Below are 15,772 nucleotides of genomic sequence, written 5' to 3' on the forward strand. Positions count from 1 at the left end.
CGAATGCTATAGCTTCGGGTTTGTCACCTGCGAAGGCTGGAGCTGGTATTATATACTTGCGAGTATTAATATGGCGTATCGCAGTGATCTGACTGTCCGCTAATGCAGACAGTGGTTGCATCGCGGCACGTCCTGACACGTTTCCTATCCTCACATCAGCAACGATGGTGAGTGGTTTCTACTAGAATTTATTGCAAATTTTGAAACTTCGCCAATAGGCCCTGTAAAATTTGTATTTCATATTTAATTCGCAAGTTGAATAATTTATAATTAAATTCTCTTTTCGAAGTGGCGCGACGTTTATTACTCGGAGATAGTAATACCAACGATCCTGTCAAAGATGTAATTGTGTATCGGTAAACTGCCTATAGCTTTTGTAATAACGGCTAAAATACCTCGGGTACTTAATAGTAAATTATATGGCTCGAGCAGGTATAGCCAGACGCCGAGATTAAAATGCATAAGTGTATCCTTCTAGCGTAATCGACCGATCAAACAACTGTCGATAATAAATCGCCGGTTATACCGAATGCTAAGATTTCTTTTTAGAAAACGCCGTAAATGTCAAGGAGTTTCACTCGCAAAGTTTCATTCTGGAGAACCGAACGCGGTCGACAAAATCTTGTCCATCGAATCGAACAATTTGTGTAGGAGCTAATCGGCGGATTAATTGTTCGGAGAACTGGAAACGATTCGGAAAAAAATGTTTACGTCCCGGGAGGCCATTGTAACAATTAGAACACGATGGTTTCCGTGGAATCGTTAGGAAACAGCGCCCTTTTTTTTTCTCGCGAATTTGAAAAATGTTATCTATCGCAAAATCATGCCACGCACTCGTCGGTGTTCGATCAAGCTGCTATGGTTACAGTGTGTCAACCTGTATAAAATCGATTTTTCGCGTGGCATGTTCTAAAGGACGTGATATACATATCGGAAGTCTGTAGGACAATCGGTGTCGTCTATGCGCAACGCGCGGGCCAGACGCGGCCGTAACACGATGAGACGTTCGATTTTAGGACATGGCTGAATTATTAATCGGAGACATTGGCAGGTCAAGGCGGTAAGGCTTAGCGACTCGATGACAGGCGTAACAACGCTTTATGTCGACAAGATATCAACATGTCAGTTTACGATCATCCCTTGGCTGACCTGGGGCACTCGGCAACTCCGCGGACAATTTAATCGGTCCCAGTATTTCTTGTGGGATTTTCTCGGAAATAACCGAATTCGTCCTTTGTGCCTTGGAAAGGAAAAGATAATTAAATTTTACCTTGTCGGTTGTCAATACACGCTACGTTCTACAAAAACTTTATTTTCCTCTCGTATATTATCGGCACAACCTTCTGAAGAACGCGTCGATCGAGTTCCTTGCGCGTACAATAAAAACGAACCATAAATTTTCAACCGACTGTTTGTGCCAATCATTCAAGCTGGAGGAACTAGACAATATCAGAATTGCGAAGATGGTATGCTATTGGAAATAAATACGATCAAAACTAGAGCTGTGATTCATGAGATACTCGCGGGTACTCGGGTACCCGAGTACTCGGTTCTGCCTCGGGAAAGCCGGGTACTCTAGTACTCGGTTATCTTATGAGATAGTCGGGTACCCGAGTACTCGGTTTTGCCTCGAGAAGGCCGGGTACCCGAGTACTCTGTTCTCACATGAGATAGCCGGGTACCCGAGTACCCGAGTACTCGGTTCTGCCTCGAGAAAGCTGGGTACCCGAGCACTCTGTTTTCTTACGAGATAGTCGGGTACTCTAGTACTCGGTTATCTTATGAGATAGTCGGGTACCCGAGTACTCGGTTTTGCCTCGAGAAGGCCGGGTACCCGAGTACTCGGTTCTCACATGAGATAGCCGGGTACCCGAGTACCCGAGTACTCGGTTTTGCCTCGAGAAAGCTGGGTACCCGAGCACTCTGTTTTCTTACGAGATAGTCGGGTACCCGAGTACTCGGTTTTCTTATGAGATAGTCGGGTACCCGAGTACTCGGTTTTGCCTCGAGAAGGCCGGGTACCTGAGTACTCTGTTCTCACATGAGATAGCCGGGTACCCGAGTACCCGAGTACTCGGTTCTGCCTCGAGAAAGCTGGGTACCCGAGCACTCTGTTTTCTTACGAGATAGTCGGGTACCCGAGTACTCGGTTTTCTTATGAGATAGCCGGGTACCCGAGTACTCGGTTCTGCCTCGAGAAAGCTGGGTACCCGAGTACTCGGTTATCTTATGAGATAGTCGGGTACCCGAGTACTCGGTTTTGCCTCGAGAAGGCCGGGTACCTGAGTACTCTGTTGTCACATGAGATAGCCGGGTACCCGAGTACCCGAGTACTAGGTTCTGCCTCGAGAAAGCTGGGTACCCGAGCACTCTGTTTTCTTACGAGATAGTCGGGTACCCGAGTACTCGGTTTTGCCTCGAGAAGGCCGGGTACCCTAGTACTCGGTTCTGCCTCGAGAAAGCTGGGTACCCGAGTACTCGGTTATCTTATGAGATAGCCGGGTACCCGAGTACTCGGTTCTGTCTCGAAAAAGCCGGGTACTCGGGTACTCGGTTATCTCATGAGTCACCTGGGTATTTTTGTTCTACTCGATTGTCTCATGGGTACTCGGGTATCTTACATACTCTGGTAGAAGGTACTAGCTCTAATAAAAACTAGGGACACACGACACGGTTTGAAATGGTTTCGGAAAAATAGGAACCGTTCTAGAACTGTTCTACAACTACCGTTTCGGTTATGATTTCTGGTTTCCATATCGGCTCCGAAACGGTTCCAGAATCGGTTCATTATTTTGTTTTTATCATCCTAGAAATTAGGGGCCGTCGAATCACCCGACTTTTGCAAATGTTCGCAGCGGGAGTGTATATCTATCCACATCGGGCAAGCGGGGGTGCAAATGGGCAACGCCTGCTGGGAATTGTATTGTTTGGAGCACGGAATACAACCGGATGGACAAATGCCGAGCGACTCGACTGTGGGCTATGGAGATGACTCTTTCAACACGTTCTTCTCCGAAACGGGCAATGGGAAACACGTTCCCAGGGCGGTGTTCGTCGACCTGGAGCCGACAGTAGTAGGCAAGCTCCTTCAATCTATCGCGCGGCTTCCCTATGTATACTAACCGAGGGACATTTCTGACGTTTCAGACGAGGTCCGAACCGGCACGTACAGGCAGCTGTTTCATCCGGAGCAGCTGATCACCGGGAAAGAAGACGCCGCGAACAATTACGCGCGGGGACATTACACGATAGGTATTTACTAGAGCTGTGACTTATCAGATACCCGGGTACCCGGGTACTCGGGTAAGCCATCAGATACTACCCGAGTACCCGGGTATCTCACGAGTAGACTGCGAATCTTTGTGCAAAATAAAAATTGTTCGCTCCAATTGCAAGACACAGAGACTAACTAGAAATTTCGTTCTTTCTCTAACGATTTCAACAACTTCGAAATAATAAATCTATACTTTTAAGTTCTCTTAATCTTCCTATTCTTTCAAATTGCACCCACTCATTTTTGTCATAAATGCACAAAATCCGCTGTCTACTCATGAGATAGTTAGCTACCCGAGCACTCGATTATCTCATGAGATAGCCGGGTATCCGAGTACTCGATTCTGTCTCGAGATAATACGAATATTAGTCGAGTCCTCCTGGGTCCGCCGGGTGACCAAGTATTGGACAAATGGACAATATCCCAATATATTTTACTCGATTATTTATTAGTAGCCAGTTGTGAGATCTCATGAGGTACTCGGGCACCCGGGTACTCAGGTATTTTTGCTCTACCCGAGTGTCTCACGAGTACTCGGGTATCTGATATGTAAGATACCATATCTACCATATCTTATATGTACCTTTGCCTCGGGCAAAGGTACTAGCTCTAGTACTTACGCGCTTCCGTTTGAATCTCGAAAACGAAGCAAAGGGAGCTTTTAATGCATAGGGTACGTTGCGCTTTGTACAGGGAAGGAGATCGTGGACATCACACTGGACCGGATCCGTAGGCTAACGGATCGTTGCCGGGGCCTGCAAGGATTTTTAATCTTCCATTCGTTCGGAGGCGGCACCGGGTCCGGGTTTTCCAGTTTGTTGATGGAAAGGCTGTCAGCCGAGTACCCGAAGAAAAGCAAACTGACCTTTAGCATCTACCCGGCGCCGCAGGTAATATCGAAAGCGCAAGATTTTCAGTCGTCGTCGAGCGACCACACAGCACATAACATTTCTGTAAAAAGTTATTTCTAATTCGTGCAGGTATCGACCGCCGTCGTGGAACCGTACAATGCGATTCTTTACACACACCCGACCTTAGAGCACTGCGAAGTGGCCTTCATAGTTGATAATCAAGTTCGTATACTCGTTCGATACTTACCCCTCCCAGTGAATCTCGATCGTAAACCCCGCGGACAAAGATAACTCTGTCTCCTGTTATGGTTGATTAATGATTCATCGTTCACCGCAGGCGATTTACGAGCTGTGCAGGCGTAACTTGAACATAGACAGACCGACTTACACGAACTTGAACCGTTTGATCGGACAGATCGTGTCCTCGATCACGGCCAGCCTGCGATTCGACGGCGCCCTGAACGTCGATCTCACAGAGTTCCAAACAAACCTGGTGCCCTATCCGCGAATTCATTTCCCTCTCGTGAGTTTTCCGCATAACGTCGGGTCATCATTTTATTATCAACTGTGAAATAAATCATAGGGTTGTTGATCGACAATGTTGCTCGTTTTGCTCGTAGGCTACGTACGCGCCGGTCATATCCGCCGAGAAAGCCGGTCACGAGAGGATCACCGTGGCAGAGATCACAAACTCCTGCTTCGAACCTAATCACCAAATGGTGAACTGCGACCCCCGTAGGGGAAAATACATGGCAGTCTGCATGCTCTACAGGGGCGACGTCGTTCCCAAAGACGTGAACGCGGCGATCGCCATGATCAAACGGCAGAAACACGTCCATTTCGTCGAGTGGTGTCCCACTGGCTTCAAGGTTCACAAGACCATCATTTTTACTAGGGGGAGGCAACGAAATTTCGAATATTTCTTCGGATAACAATTCGAATAACATTTTGTAACACTACAAACATGCTGTCCCTTCCCCTTGTCAGTCTACTCTAAGCTTTCAGACGGAACAGATCGTTTCAAAGCTTGTCAAGTTGTCTTCTGTATACTGGACTTTCGTTTCGCATTGTTCAGGTGGGTATTAATTATCAACCGCCAACCATAGTGCCGGGAGGAGATCTCGCTAAGGTAGAAAGAGCCGTGTGCTGTCTTTGCAATACCACGGCCATAGTAGATGCCTGGGCTCGGATCGACCATAAATTCGACCTCATGTACGCCAAACGAGCGTTCGTTCATTGGTAATTTTTGATCGTTTTTATCTCTGAAGATACAGATTTAGATGTACTTTTGGTATTTTAAAGTTGTGCAAATTGTTGTGTAGGTTCGTGGGCGAAGGTATGGAGGAGGGCGAGTTTTCTGAAGCCCGGGAAGATTTGGCAGCTTTGGAATTGGATTACCGTGAAGTGCAAGAGGATGCTGCGAACACCGAAGACGAAGAGGAATATTAAGTTACCGTCGTGTGAATTCTACCAATTCGGGAACGTGTTGTGCACGCGATATCATAAGACGACGTCCGTGACACGAAACTGCCTATTTTACAGCGAAAAGACGCGTATCTATTTCCATTTTTCATCCCTCGGTATCTACGGAATAATCGAACGATTACTATTGTGGGATTTATATAGTTACGATGTAATAAAGTTAATCGATAACAAATAAAACACTGTTTGACCAACAATTCTTGAGTACAATTCATTTTTTAATCGAATGTATGCGGCGCGAACTTGTACATTTTTAATATAAAATAAAAATATATATTACAACATCACGGACTTAATTATTTAAACACCCTTACCCTACTTTTAAGTTGGCAAAATTTCAGAAATCTGAAAATAGATCAAATTCTAAAATTTTTGAATGTCTGACTTATCATTGGGTTGTACTACTAAGTGTCGAAAAATTTCGAGCGTCTTTAACTTTCGAGATTTTTGGAAAATTTTTGAATTTCTATTAGGCAAATATGATCGCAAAAGAGGTGGCATGAATTTTCGAATTAAGAATTTTAATATCTAATGTTAATATACAGGTTTGGGAAAAAAGAACACACGAATTGTTGTAACTAACATTCTTTATTCTTTATCAAATAAATTACCATATAGGGTGTGGAAACACGATACATATTCTTTATTCACTGTACATTAAATATGAAATAAAAATAAGCAAAATACAACAATATGTAGCTTGGCAGCGGCTGTTCCGGATGCAGGTGGAGTGGCAGTATACAAATTTCTATACATTATAAAAATTTATTTATTTAAAAATTGTTTAAATAATAAATAACGTTTTTGTTCATTTCTTCATCTGCGCGCAAATGATTCTTGCCGTAAATGTCATAAGGTACAGTGCAAATTCCGGCAATATTCATTTGCTTTTGCTAAATCGCCGTATAGCGCCAATTCGTGCAGCGGCAAAACGCTCAAACTGTTCGCCAGTTAACTTACCGTACAAAAATTGACAGGGCCAACTATCGCAAATAATCATGGAAACTACTCAGCCCTTGTATCTTAACCTCTTCAGCGAAGACAAGGTTCATGTCTTGAAGGAGGTAGGTATGGTTCAAGACGGTTCTTAGTATTGTAAGTGTATTATTTTTAGTGACAATTAGTAGATAACAAATGACGAATATAATAATAGTTGTTGCATGCGTGCGTGGACGAAATATGTGGTAGACCAGGCCCGTCTTATCATCGATTCGCAAGTAGTATAGATTGGAGCAGAGAAGAGTACGATGAGACCTACAAATTAATATCTTCTCTATTACGGAATCCTGCTTGTTTGTACCTGTCCGAGGAGAAGGTATAGTTTCATATTTCTAGAAACGTAATGCCTATCTTTTATAAAACAATTCCACTGTTGTTTAGATGCCTCAAGAGTACCATGAGCTACCAGAACACATTCAACAAAGCATACTAACTTGCCTGAAAGTGCGAAGGGACCAGCTAATGAATGCTTTATTAAAGGAATATTCCAAAGAAGAATATGAAACGTTAATAGACTTTGATTGGAGATTAAAGGTAATAATTTCGTTAGTTTCTATTGCAAGAACAGCTCTGCAGCGAATAACATTGTTGTTACCTGTTTGCAGCTCGTAATGGGATCGAGTAAATTGGCTTCTGTGAGAGAACCTCTTCTTCAGCTGGATCTTATGGTCGAGAACAAGGAAGGACGACGTACATTGGGATTAGAATTAAATAAAGACGAACTGGAGACTTTTATAAACACTGTGGAATCCATAGTGAAATGATTTTTCAAGGCGATGAAGGGTTTTCATTTGATGAAGGGGTTGATCATTTTACACTTGTTTCACAGTTTATTATAGGTTATAGATAAATGTAGAATAGTTTAATTACTATTATAACTGCTCATCGAAGATACTGAAGACTGTTATTCTCTGTCCGAGGCGTCTTCGACTCAAAGATCTCATTTATAATTTTGTAGTTCTTTTTTTCCTTCTTTCCGGAGCGCAAAATAAATAAACGAGGAAGCTTGCGTCGGCGACGCCTCAGGATTCAACGATCGATAGTTTTTGCGAGTGTGATCAGTCGGTTGTTTCAAGGATTGTTTTTTCTTTTTTTTTTATCTTCCATTTCTCTCTCTCCCTCTCTCTTCGTTTAAATAAAAAAGTTCGCTCTCGTCGCCAAAACTTGTCTCGAAAAAACGATGTAATTTCGTTGTAAAGATCATTTCACGGACAACATATTTAATGAAAATGGTTTACTATAGAATTTTTAATTTTACCTCTGTAAGAAAATGTAAGAGAATCCGTACAATACATGGAGCCCTACATTATCGACATGCGAAAAAAGTGACTCGTTATTAACCAAGGGATGTTATAAACAATCGAAGCAATTGTATGAAAAATCGAAAAACGATCCGAGAAAATATTCACATACACAAAAATTCAATGGGAAGTGTTTTAATTGCGTAAAAATAGGGCATGTGAGTCGATATTGTAAATCAAAACAAAGCGAATCGAGTAGTGTTAGTGATGCGATGACAGCGGTTGCGTGTAACGTCGAACCGATCGAAAAATCGAAAGTTTGGTATACAGATAGCGGTGCCACGAGGCACATGTGCAATGACGAGAAAGATTTTGTGACGCTTAACGATAAAGAACAAATGCGTGTATACACGGCCGCGAAACATTTTGAAAAATCAGTAGGTGCGGGCGATATCAATTTAAAAGCTAAATTGAACGAACGTACGACAAAGTCTATTCAATTAAAGGATGCATTATGTGTTCCGGGGCTGCGTAATAATCTTTTATCGGTATCGAGGGTTACTGACCACGGTTACACGGTCACATTCGATAAAAATCGTGCAACGATCAATCGTAGAGATGGTTCAACGGTTCTCACGGCCATGAAACACGACCAGCTGTACGTAATAAACAAGAGCAATGAACAGGCGTCGTTAGTTAACGAAAACCGCGGAAAAGATATCTATAAATGGCATCAGAGATACGGGCATTTAAATGTTAGCGATTTAAGAAAAATGAAAAACGGAGAAATGGAAACCATACGTTGGATTTTTCCGAACATTCGGAAGTAAGGTAATCGCTTTAAATAAAGGTCGTAGGACAGGAAAATTTCAACCAAAAATGCAGATACACCAAATGGACGTAACATCGGCCTATGTACAAGGTGAACTACATGATGAAGTCTACATGGAACAGCCCAAAATGTTTGTCGAGCCCAGACACGAAGAAAGTGTGTGCAAATTGCTCAAGCCACTATATGGACTAAAGCAATCAGGGCGAGAATGGTATAAAAAGTTGGATAATTACATACAAAATATCGGAGGCAAGCGCACGGCTGCAGATCCATGCGTATATGTCATAGGCAAGAATGAAGACAGAGTTATTATGGTAGCATATGTAGACGATTTAATCTTGGCATCAAAGAAACTCGAAAAGATTAATATAATTAAATCAAAAATGAAATCTGCGTTCAAAATAGTGGATCTTGGTCAAATCCATAATACCCTTGGAGTGAACGTGCAACGAGAAGGATCAACCGGAAGAATACGCCTTTCACAAAAGAAATATATTAAAGACTTGATCGAAAAATTCAACATGGAACATGCGAAAAGTGTATCAGCCCCGATTGAATCAAACCTGAAGATTACGAAGGAAATGTGTCCAACAACGGAAGATGAAAAACGCGAAATGGAAAATCGACCGTATAGGGAACTGGTCGGTGGTTTAATTTATCTGGCTAATGCTACGCGGCCAGACATAGCGTTCGCGGCAAATACATTGAGTCGTTTCTGTTGCAACCCGGGTAAACAACATTGGTTAATTGCGAAGCGAATTTTGAGGTATTTAAAGATTACGTCTCATTACAGTTTAAGTTACGAGAAAAATAAAGAAAGCCTTAGGGGTTATACAGACTCTGACTGGGGTGGAGATTGTGACGACCGTAGATCTTGTTCGGGTTGTGTTATGACATTAGCGGGAAGTCCGATTAGCTGGAAGTCAAAAAGACAAAATTCGGTCGCATTATCCACTATGGAAGCTGAATATGTCGCACTTTCAGAAACCTCACGAGAAATTATTTATATTAAACGATTGTTAAGCCATATGGGTTTTGAAAAATATGTAAAATCTCCTATTACTGTATTTTGCGACAATCAAAGCGCAATAGAATTATCAAAGAATGCTAAGTTTCATAAGCGCAGCAAGCATATTGATATAAATTATCATTTCACTCGGGAACTAGTAGAAAAAGGGGACATTATTATTTAGTATTTGCAAACGGATCGCATGCCTGCTGATATATTAACTATGTCGTTGAGTAAATGCAAACACGAACAATGTATAAGAATGTTAAATTTAAGTTAAATTGTATTTGTGTTTGGAAGCAATGCAAGATGACATTTGTGTTTGAGGCACATGTCGATAGGAGGGGTGTAAGAAAATGTAAGAGAATCCGGACAATACATGGATCCCTACATTATCGACATGCGCATATGTGTAGTAGACGGGTGCGTGCGTGTCGCATAAAATTCAAACAGTTCTTTTGTTCGTCTTTGTTCAGATGAAGGCAGTCACATTTACGCTGTCGCGCAATGCACATGTAATACTTAACCATTAATATATATTTATTCAAAGTGTGATAATAATATATTTCATTTATTATCCCGAATCTCCTGTCAACCTCTTTCTCCTTATCATTAATAATAATAATATATATCGTTTAAAAATCAATGCCGGTCGCGGGCACAAAGAAAACGCTCGCTCCATCTTTTATCCTTTTTCGTTTCTTTATTCCTTTTTTTAACACTTACAAGTTATTCTGAGATTTTTGAGCATTTATATGTAATGCGCATTTTCGTTTCTTTTTCATTTTTTTGTTTAACTTTACCTTAATTATCATTTACACTCGATGGGCGCATGATCCGTACGCGAACGAATCCGTTGTTTTCTTTTTTATCTCTCTCTTTCTCTCTCGGCTGGTAAAATTGTGCAATGTCTTATAAATCGTAGTTAGGCGATACAGTTTTTTTTTGTTTTTTTTAAAAATTAATGATTACAATAAAATTACGAATAGGCTTCCTCGTAAGTAGTTTCTCATATGGAGAAGTAGCATTTCGAACGAACGCCGAATTTACACAAACGCTTCCTCTATGTCTAAGAGAGATTATATATCACTTACATTCTTGTCTCAACTTACTGTGTATGCTTTCGTGTGTGATTCTCTGTCTGTACGCGTGTGTGCGTGTCCGTCAGCGTGTGTGCGTGTGTGTCTGTGTTACCTTTTTTTCCTTTTTAAATTATTATTATCATTATTATTAATTATTATTAATTACTATTATTCATACCATGCTTTTTTCATTTTTATCTCGCGTGTGTGATCGTTTTCTGTGGCCGCGTACGGGTGTGCGTACGTGTCAATCTCTTTCTCTCTATATCCCCGCCTGTGAAAAAAATCGTCCTTGTATAGTTGTTCGCGGACGTGTACCTCGTTCTCTCGTGTGTATGCGTGTGTGTGTGTGTGTGTGTGTGTATATGTGTGTGAGTGTGCTCGCGCGTACCAAAGTCATACGTAGAAAGTGTGTGCGGTTCCTCGTTACAATGTAAAAAACCTCTCTCGATTGTACAATTACCCAAAGGAAAAAAAAAAGGAACCGAGGACTGCAAATGAAATACGAGCAAAATAATCGTCGACTGTCCTTGAGAATCGCGATCCGAGTGTTTCATTACTCGTCCGCTTCGACGTTATTCTTTTAATTCATCTTTTTTTCCTCACCCCGCCCGTCACTATCTGTTTCTTGCCCTCTGTTCACGGCGTCCACGTGTCTTGGCGAAGATAACACACACACACCGAATTCTCCATTCTATTCTCCGTTCTCTCTCTCTCTCTCTCGTTTCTCTCATTGTCTCAGTTATCTCTCTCGCGCGCTCTCTCCCCCTTACTCTTCGATTCTCTCACACACGCACGACTTACCCTTTCAGTCCTTGATCTTTGTTACATTTCTCTCTCGTTCCTTGCACTCTCTTTCTCTCTCTCTCTCTCTCTCTCTCTCTCTCTCTCTCTCTCTCTCTTTTACCCTCTCAATCACACACTCGTTACCGCATCAGGAGGAGGCGATCCGACGAGTACTTCTTCCTCGAACAATGTTCTTCTCGTGTTTCCTTCGAGATCTGCTTGTTGCGCGACGGCCGCACGCGGTTCGACTTAGCTTAGTTAACAATGGCAGAGATTTGTTTTTTCGATTTGCGCGAGCGCGCGCGAAAATTTTGTTCGCGCATAGGATAAATCGCGTCGGATAAAAAATTGTATAATAGTAGAAAATCACTCGGCCCTGAACCTACTACCAGCAACAACACTGATCGAAAGACAACACACATTCTCGGAAGCGACCGTTTCATTCTTGTTTCGCCCTACGCGAAACCTCGTTCTCACTCTCTTTCTCTCTATCTCTCTCTCTCTCTCTCTCTCTCTCTCTCTCTCTCTCTCTCTCTCAATCCTCGACGATACACGACCGTAGCCATTTTCGTGGACATTCTCCCTCATTCGCCCAGCCGTCGAACTGCCGTCTAATAATTATTAATAGGCCTACTTATAAAGTGTCTTTTTTTTTTTGTTTTTTATGGTTGTTGCTGCTCGTGACGAAAGAACATTCATTTGTTTTGCTGTTAGGTTTGCAGGAATGGTCCAAATATACACATCTATATAATATACTTTTTTGGTTTTAACGTGACAAAAAAACATTCTTCTCCCCATAAATTACAATTTGGTTGGGCGGGGCGTTTATTCGTTGACGTTGTTCTCGTAGGGCCCGTCCGCGACGATTTCCTGCGAACAATCGAAACGAACCCATTGAAATCAGCAACCATAATCTCGTCGGTCGACCGCGGATTTCATGCATCCATTACAAAAACTCCCATCTATGTATTGAACGAAAAAACTAAAACTGCAAAGGATCAACACACGAAAATCGATCGTTGGATAAAAATGTTCTGTTACAAAATTAGACAAAGGGTCAAGAAAGTCTCACAGGACTTTTAATCTCCTTCAGGATACACTGGGAATCCCGTACAACGATCGTTCTGGTAAATTAGTCCTTTGCGCTGTAATTGTCTCGCTACGGAGCCTTGTAGGAAACTAGTTAGCGACTCCCGGGGTGACCTCAAAGGAAATTTATGGTTGCATGAAAGATCCGCAGCCTAATGATCATCATCCAGGAACACTTACGGTTGTGGCGCACTCTATTGTCGCCGCCGCGACAGCCTTATCGCTGATGTCCAACTCTTCGACGGCCTGCAACAGAAGCAACGCAACGGGATCAGTTAATGCCTGCGTCACGATCGGATCTACACGATCCATGAGGAGGACCGGCGGATCAGATGGCCCCTCGCACTCTATTCTTCGTCGGACACTAACGGAGAATCGTTAATGGCCTCGGAATCGCTCGCGCTAAACGCAGCGCGAACGATTTGCTGGCGATCATCATTTGCGACGACATAACAAAATGGCCGGAAACCATGGAACCTAGGAGCAGCGCCATCACTACTTTCAGCTTTCAGTTTTCCGTACTTGGAATTACACTTGGACTTTTCCTGTGCTGCTAATTTCCGTTTACGCACCGGTAGAATCGTTATGTATCATTACTGGACTGCGGATTGTTATGCAAAATAAAAATTACCCGCAGCACTTGCAACAGACAGGGGCCACTCAGGGATTTCCTTTCTTCTTTAATCATTCTAGAAGGTGGAAACTAACGTATCGAGACGCTGCAATTCTCTTATACTTCTTTTCGAATAATAAAATCCGCAGTCTAGTAATCGCATAAATAACTGAACATAATGATAACACGAGGGACAAAAGTAGCCCCTGAACATTGAACCTCGAAGAGAATTGTCGCGTAGCGAAATTTCGGTTACAATCAATAGTGTCCGAGGAACCGTTGCCGGCCGAGGATTTAGTTTTTTATTAGCATGTAGCACAGGGTCTTAGGCCCGAACCATAAAAATTACAGTCACACCTGCGTTGGTCATTCGAAGATGCGCTTCGGACGACCGTTAGGAAAATTCGGGATTTCCCATTTATTTTTACGACCCCTGCTCCCACCCTAAAAATTCTGGTTAATGATTGTCAACTCCACCCTCTTTTTCCAACGAATCAAATTCCATAGTTCAGTTGTGTAAACGCCCCAGCGTATGGCATAAATACTAAGACGGAGCGGCGGGACGAGAGCATTTTTTCTTGATTCTGAACTAGCGTAACATTGACACTAAGCAAAGGTCACTCTTGTAAATATCTTGTCGGTTCGATCCTACAGTTTCTTGTAATCAAATATAATATACGCTTGACCCTCCGGTTCATCATCATTTAATACAGTCCACTCACCGAAGCATAGAAGTGCGAGTTTAACTATAGCAAGTAATAGAAAACGCGTACACAACAAGAATAGTTCTCTATACTTTTGTAGCGTCCGGTCGCACGCACGCAAAAGAGTCTTTCTTTCGTGCAAACGGCCAACGCAATTTACGACTCTCGTTCGACGAAGCTATTTTTGAGTGGACATTTTCCAGACCTACACTGATGGACAAAATAAAGGTCGCCCCAAACAAGACGGGCAAGATGCCGAAGTTGTTTGGGCGGCCAGATTCAAGAATACGGGCTAGAAATTTGCCGGTCGGGAATTGGTCTTCGTGCTCGAAATCTTTCCGGCGTCGCCCCGACGTCGTTGGGGCCATAACTTTGAACGTCCAGATGGCCTTTCGAGAGCACGTTGACACGTTCCCTGCTGTGCATGGCACAAAAAAATGTTTTTAGGGGCTCCACAGCTCCTTAGGTAAACTATCGGTATCTCTCCTCTACAACATCATGGGGATAGGAATCGTCGCTGTCGTTTGGGGAAACAGCATCACACATCCTTATGTTATACGTAAATTACACATGTTTTTTTAAGGAAATATCCAAATTAGGAAGGGGATCATTCCATGTGAATTCAATCTTTTTTTTTGGGACCATGTTTCGAATTTGGATGAAACTGAAAGATTGAGCCATCATTTTGTAATCTTCGAAATTATTTAAAGGATACGGACCATCAAAGTTTGCTATTTGGGATGAGTTTTACGAAAACTGCCTACACAACACATTTTATACCACAGTTATTATTAAAGATAAAAAACATTTTCTTTTTTTAATCACCATCGCAAAAGACTGTTCTTTTTAAATAATTTATCATTTTATATTAGAATGTGATTTCCTAATGCAAAAATATTACTAATATCTTTGTTTTGCAAATTTTCCCATCGGTTGAAGTGTTAAAAAATTTGAAAAAATATGGCCACATTTTACGATTCTTCCTGTTTGAAATTCCGTTTTTTTCCGAACTATTTATTGTTTTGTGTCCATTAAGTTGCTGGATATTCTTTAGACATTTTGAAGTGAGGGTCGACAGCGTCTGTCCTAAAATAAAAATTTTCACGTAGTGAAAAGAAGAGCACGGGGAAGGTCATTTACATATTTTACCTAAACTGTTGTTAGGGTGTTGTACACTCCGAGTGTACAGTAAAGGTTAATGCCATCCATAGTACAAAGGACATTGGTTTTTCGAAGCCTGCCGGTGAATAGCGGTCGATCAGTCGGTGCACTTGCAATTAGCTACCTGAATCGCCGAACGCCGCGTACTTCGCCGGTCTTACCTGGCCGCAATTTTTTAATTTTTGCCTTGCAAAATTGTTTATGCATAGAAATTATTATTATATGATTATTAATAACAATTTCCATCCTCATATACATACGCATTTAGTATCATACGCATTCTATGGAAAAGGAATGTATTTCATATCGCGATATACACGAATATTGAATTTTTCCAGTAAATTCTGCACCGTGACTGCGTCCGTATCCGCAGAGATTTCTAACGCTGCTCAATCATGTATGTGGGTTGCCCGTGGGCAACACGCTCCAGCATAGGCATCTCGGGGGTGTAGAGGGGAGTAAACAGTTCTACGGTTTTCGGCACTTGGCCTTTGTTGCGAGGACCGTCGAGCGCCTCTCGAGTGGCCTGTCAGTACGCTCGGTCCTTATGGACAGCGACTTCGGCCGTTCGAACAACTTCGGCATCTTGCCCGTCTTGTTTGGGGCGACCTTAATAAGGCACCGTTGTACACATAAGAACCTTTTAACC

At 42.3% G+C, this 15,772-nt stretch overlaps 3 protein-coding genes across 4 annotated transcripts in view; 2 read left to right on the forward strand and 1 right to left on the reverse strand.

Moving 5' to 3' along the window:
• The first annotated feature begins 29 nt into the window (after nucleotides 1-29).
• Nucleotides 30-5,804, forward strand: LOC143360279 (tubulin alpha-1C chain). 2 transcript variants are annotated; one of them, XM_076798986.1, is made up of 9 exons: nucleotides 30-167; nucleotides 2,856-3,078; nucleotides 3,148-3,252; nucleotides 3,968-4,164; nucleotides 4,255-4,347; nucleotides 4,463-4,648; nucleotides 4,746-4,994; nucleotides 5,201-5,364; nucleotides 5,448-5,804. In XM_076798986.1, the coding sequence occupies exons 1-9, from the start codon at nucleotides 165-167 to the stop codon at nucleotides 5,572-5,574; spliced, it is 1,347 nt and encodes a 448-aa protein (XP_076655101.1). In that variant the 5' UTR covers nucleotides 30-164; the 3' UTR covers nucleotides 5,575-5,804. The 2 variants fall into 2 exon arrangements, with proteins under 2 accessions (XP_076655101.1, XP_076655102.1); XM_076798987.1 differs by lacking the exon at nucleotides 30-167 and adding an exon at nucleotides 1,390-1,466.
• A 757-nt stretch (nucleotides 5,805-6,561) lies between these two features.
• On the forward strand, nucleotides 6,562-7,915 carry LOC143360542 (COMM domain-containing protein 8). The gene is made up of 4 exons (XM_076799487.1): nucleotides 6,562-6,671; nucleotides 6,761-6,922; nucleotides 6,988-7,140; nucleotides 7,212-7,915. Exons 1-4 carry the CDS (start codon nucleotides 6,606-6,608, stop codon nucleotides 7,368-7,370), a joined length of 540 nt encoding a protein of 179 aa, XP_076655602.1. The 5' UTR covers nucleotides 6,562-6,605; the 3' UTR covers nucleotides 7,371-7,915.
• A 3,744-nt stretch (nucleotides 7,916-11,659) lies between these two features.
• Nucleotides 11,660-15,772, reverse strand: part of LOC143360541 (uncharacterized) — a 154,408-nt gene continuing 150,295 nt past the window's right edge. The window contains exons 8-9 of the mRNA XM_076799486.1: nucleotides 12,826-12,891; nucleotides 11,660-12,426 (exon numbers count right to left, since the gene is read on the reverse strand). Of these exons, the coding sequence (XP_076655601.1) occupies nucleotides 12,382-12,426; nucleotides 12,826-12,891 (111 nt within the window). The 3' untranslated portion in view covers nucleotides 11,660-12,381. The remainder of the gene's footprint in view (nucleotides 12,427-12,825; nucleotides 12,892-15,772) is intronic.

Source organism: Halictus rubicundus, chromosome 13 (genome assembly GCF_050948215.1).
Source record: "Halictus rubicundus isolate RS-2024b chromosome 13, iyHalRubi1_principal, whole genome shotgun sequence".
NCBI lineage: Eukaryota > Metazoa > Arthropoda > Insecta > Hymenoptera > Halictidae > Halictus > Halictus rubicundus.

Bases quoted from the DNA above. Each gene is read 5' to 3' on its own strand.
- LOC143360279 (XM_076798986.1), top strand. The intron at 3,253-3,967 runs GTATTTACTAGA...CGCTTTGTACAG, and splicing joins GCGGGGACATTACACGATAG to GGAAGGAGATCGTGGACATC. The intron at 4,165-4,254 runs GTAATATCGAAA...TAATTCGTGCAG, and splicing joins GCATCTACCCGGCGCCGCAG to GTATCGACCGCCGTCGTGGA.
- LOC143360542 (XM_076799487.1), top strand. From the start codon at position 6,606: ATGGAAACTACTCAGCCCTTGTATCTTAACCTCTTCAGCGAAGACAAG. The intron at 6,672-6,760 runs GTAGGTATGGTT...ATATAATAATAG, and splicing joins AGGTTCATGTCTTGAAGGAG to TTGTTGCATGCGTGCGTGGA. The intron at 6,923-6,987 runs GTATAGTTTCAT...ACTGTTGTTTAG, and splicing joins TGTACCTGTCCGAGGAGAAG to ATGCCTCAAGAGTACCATGA.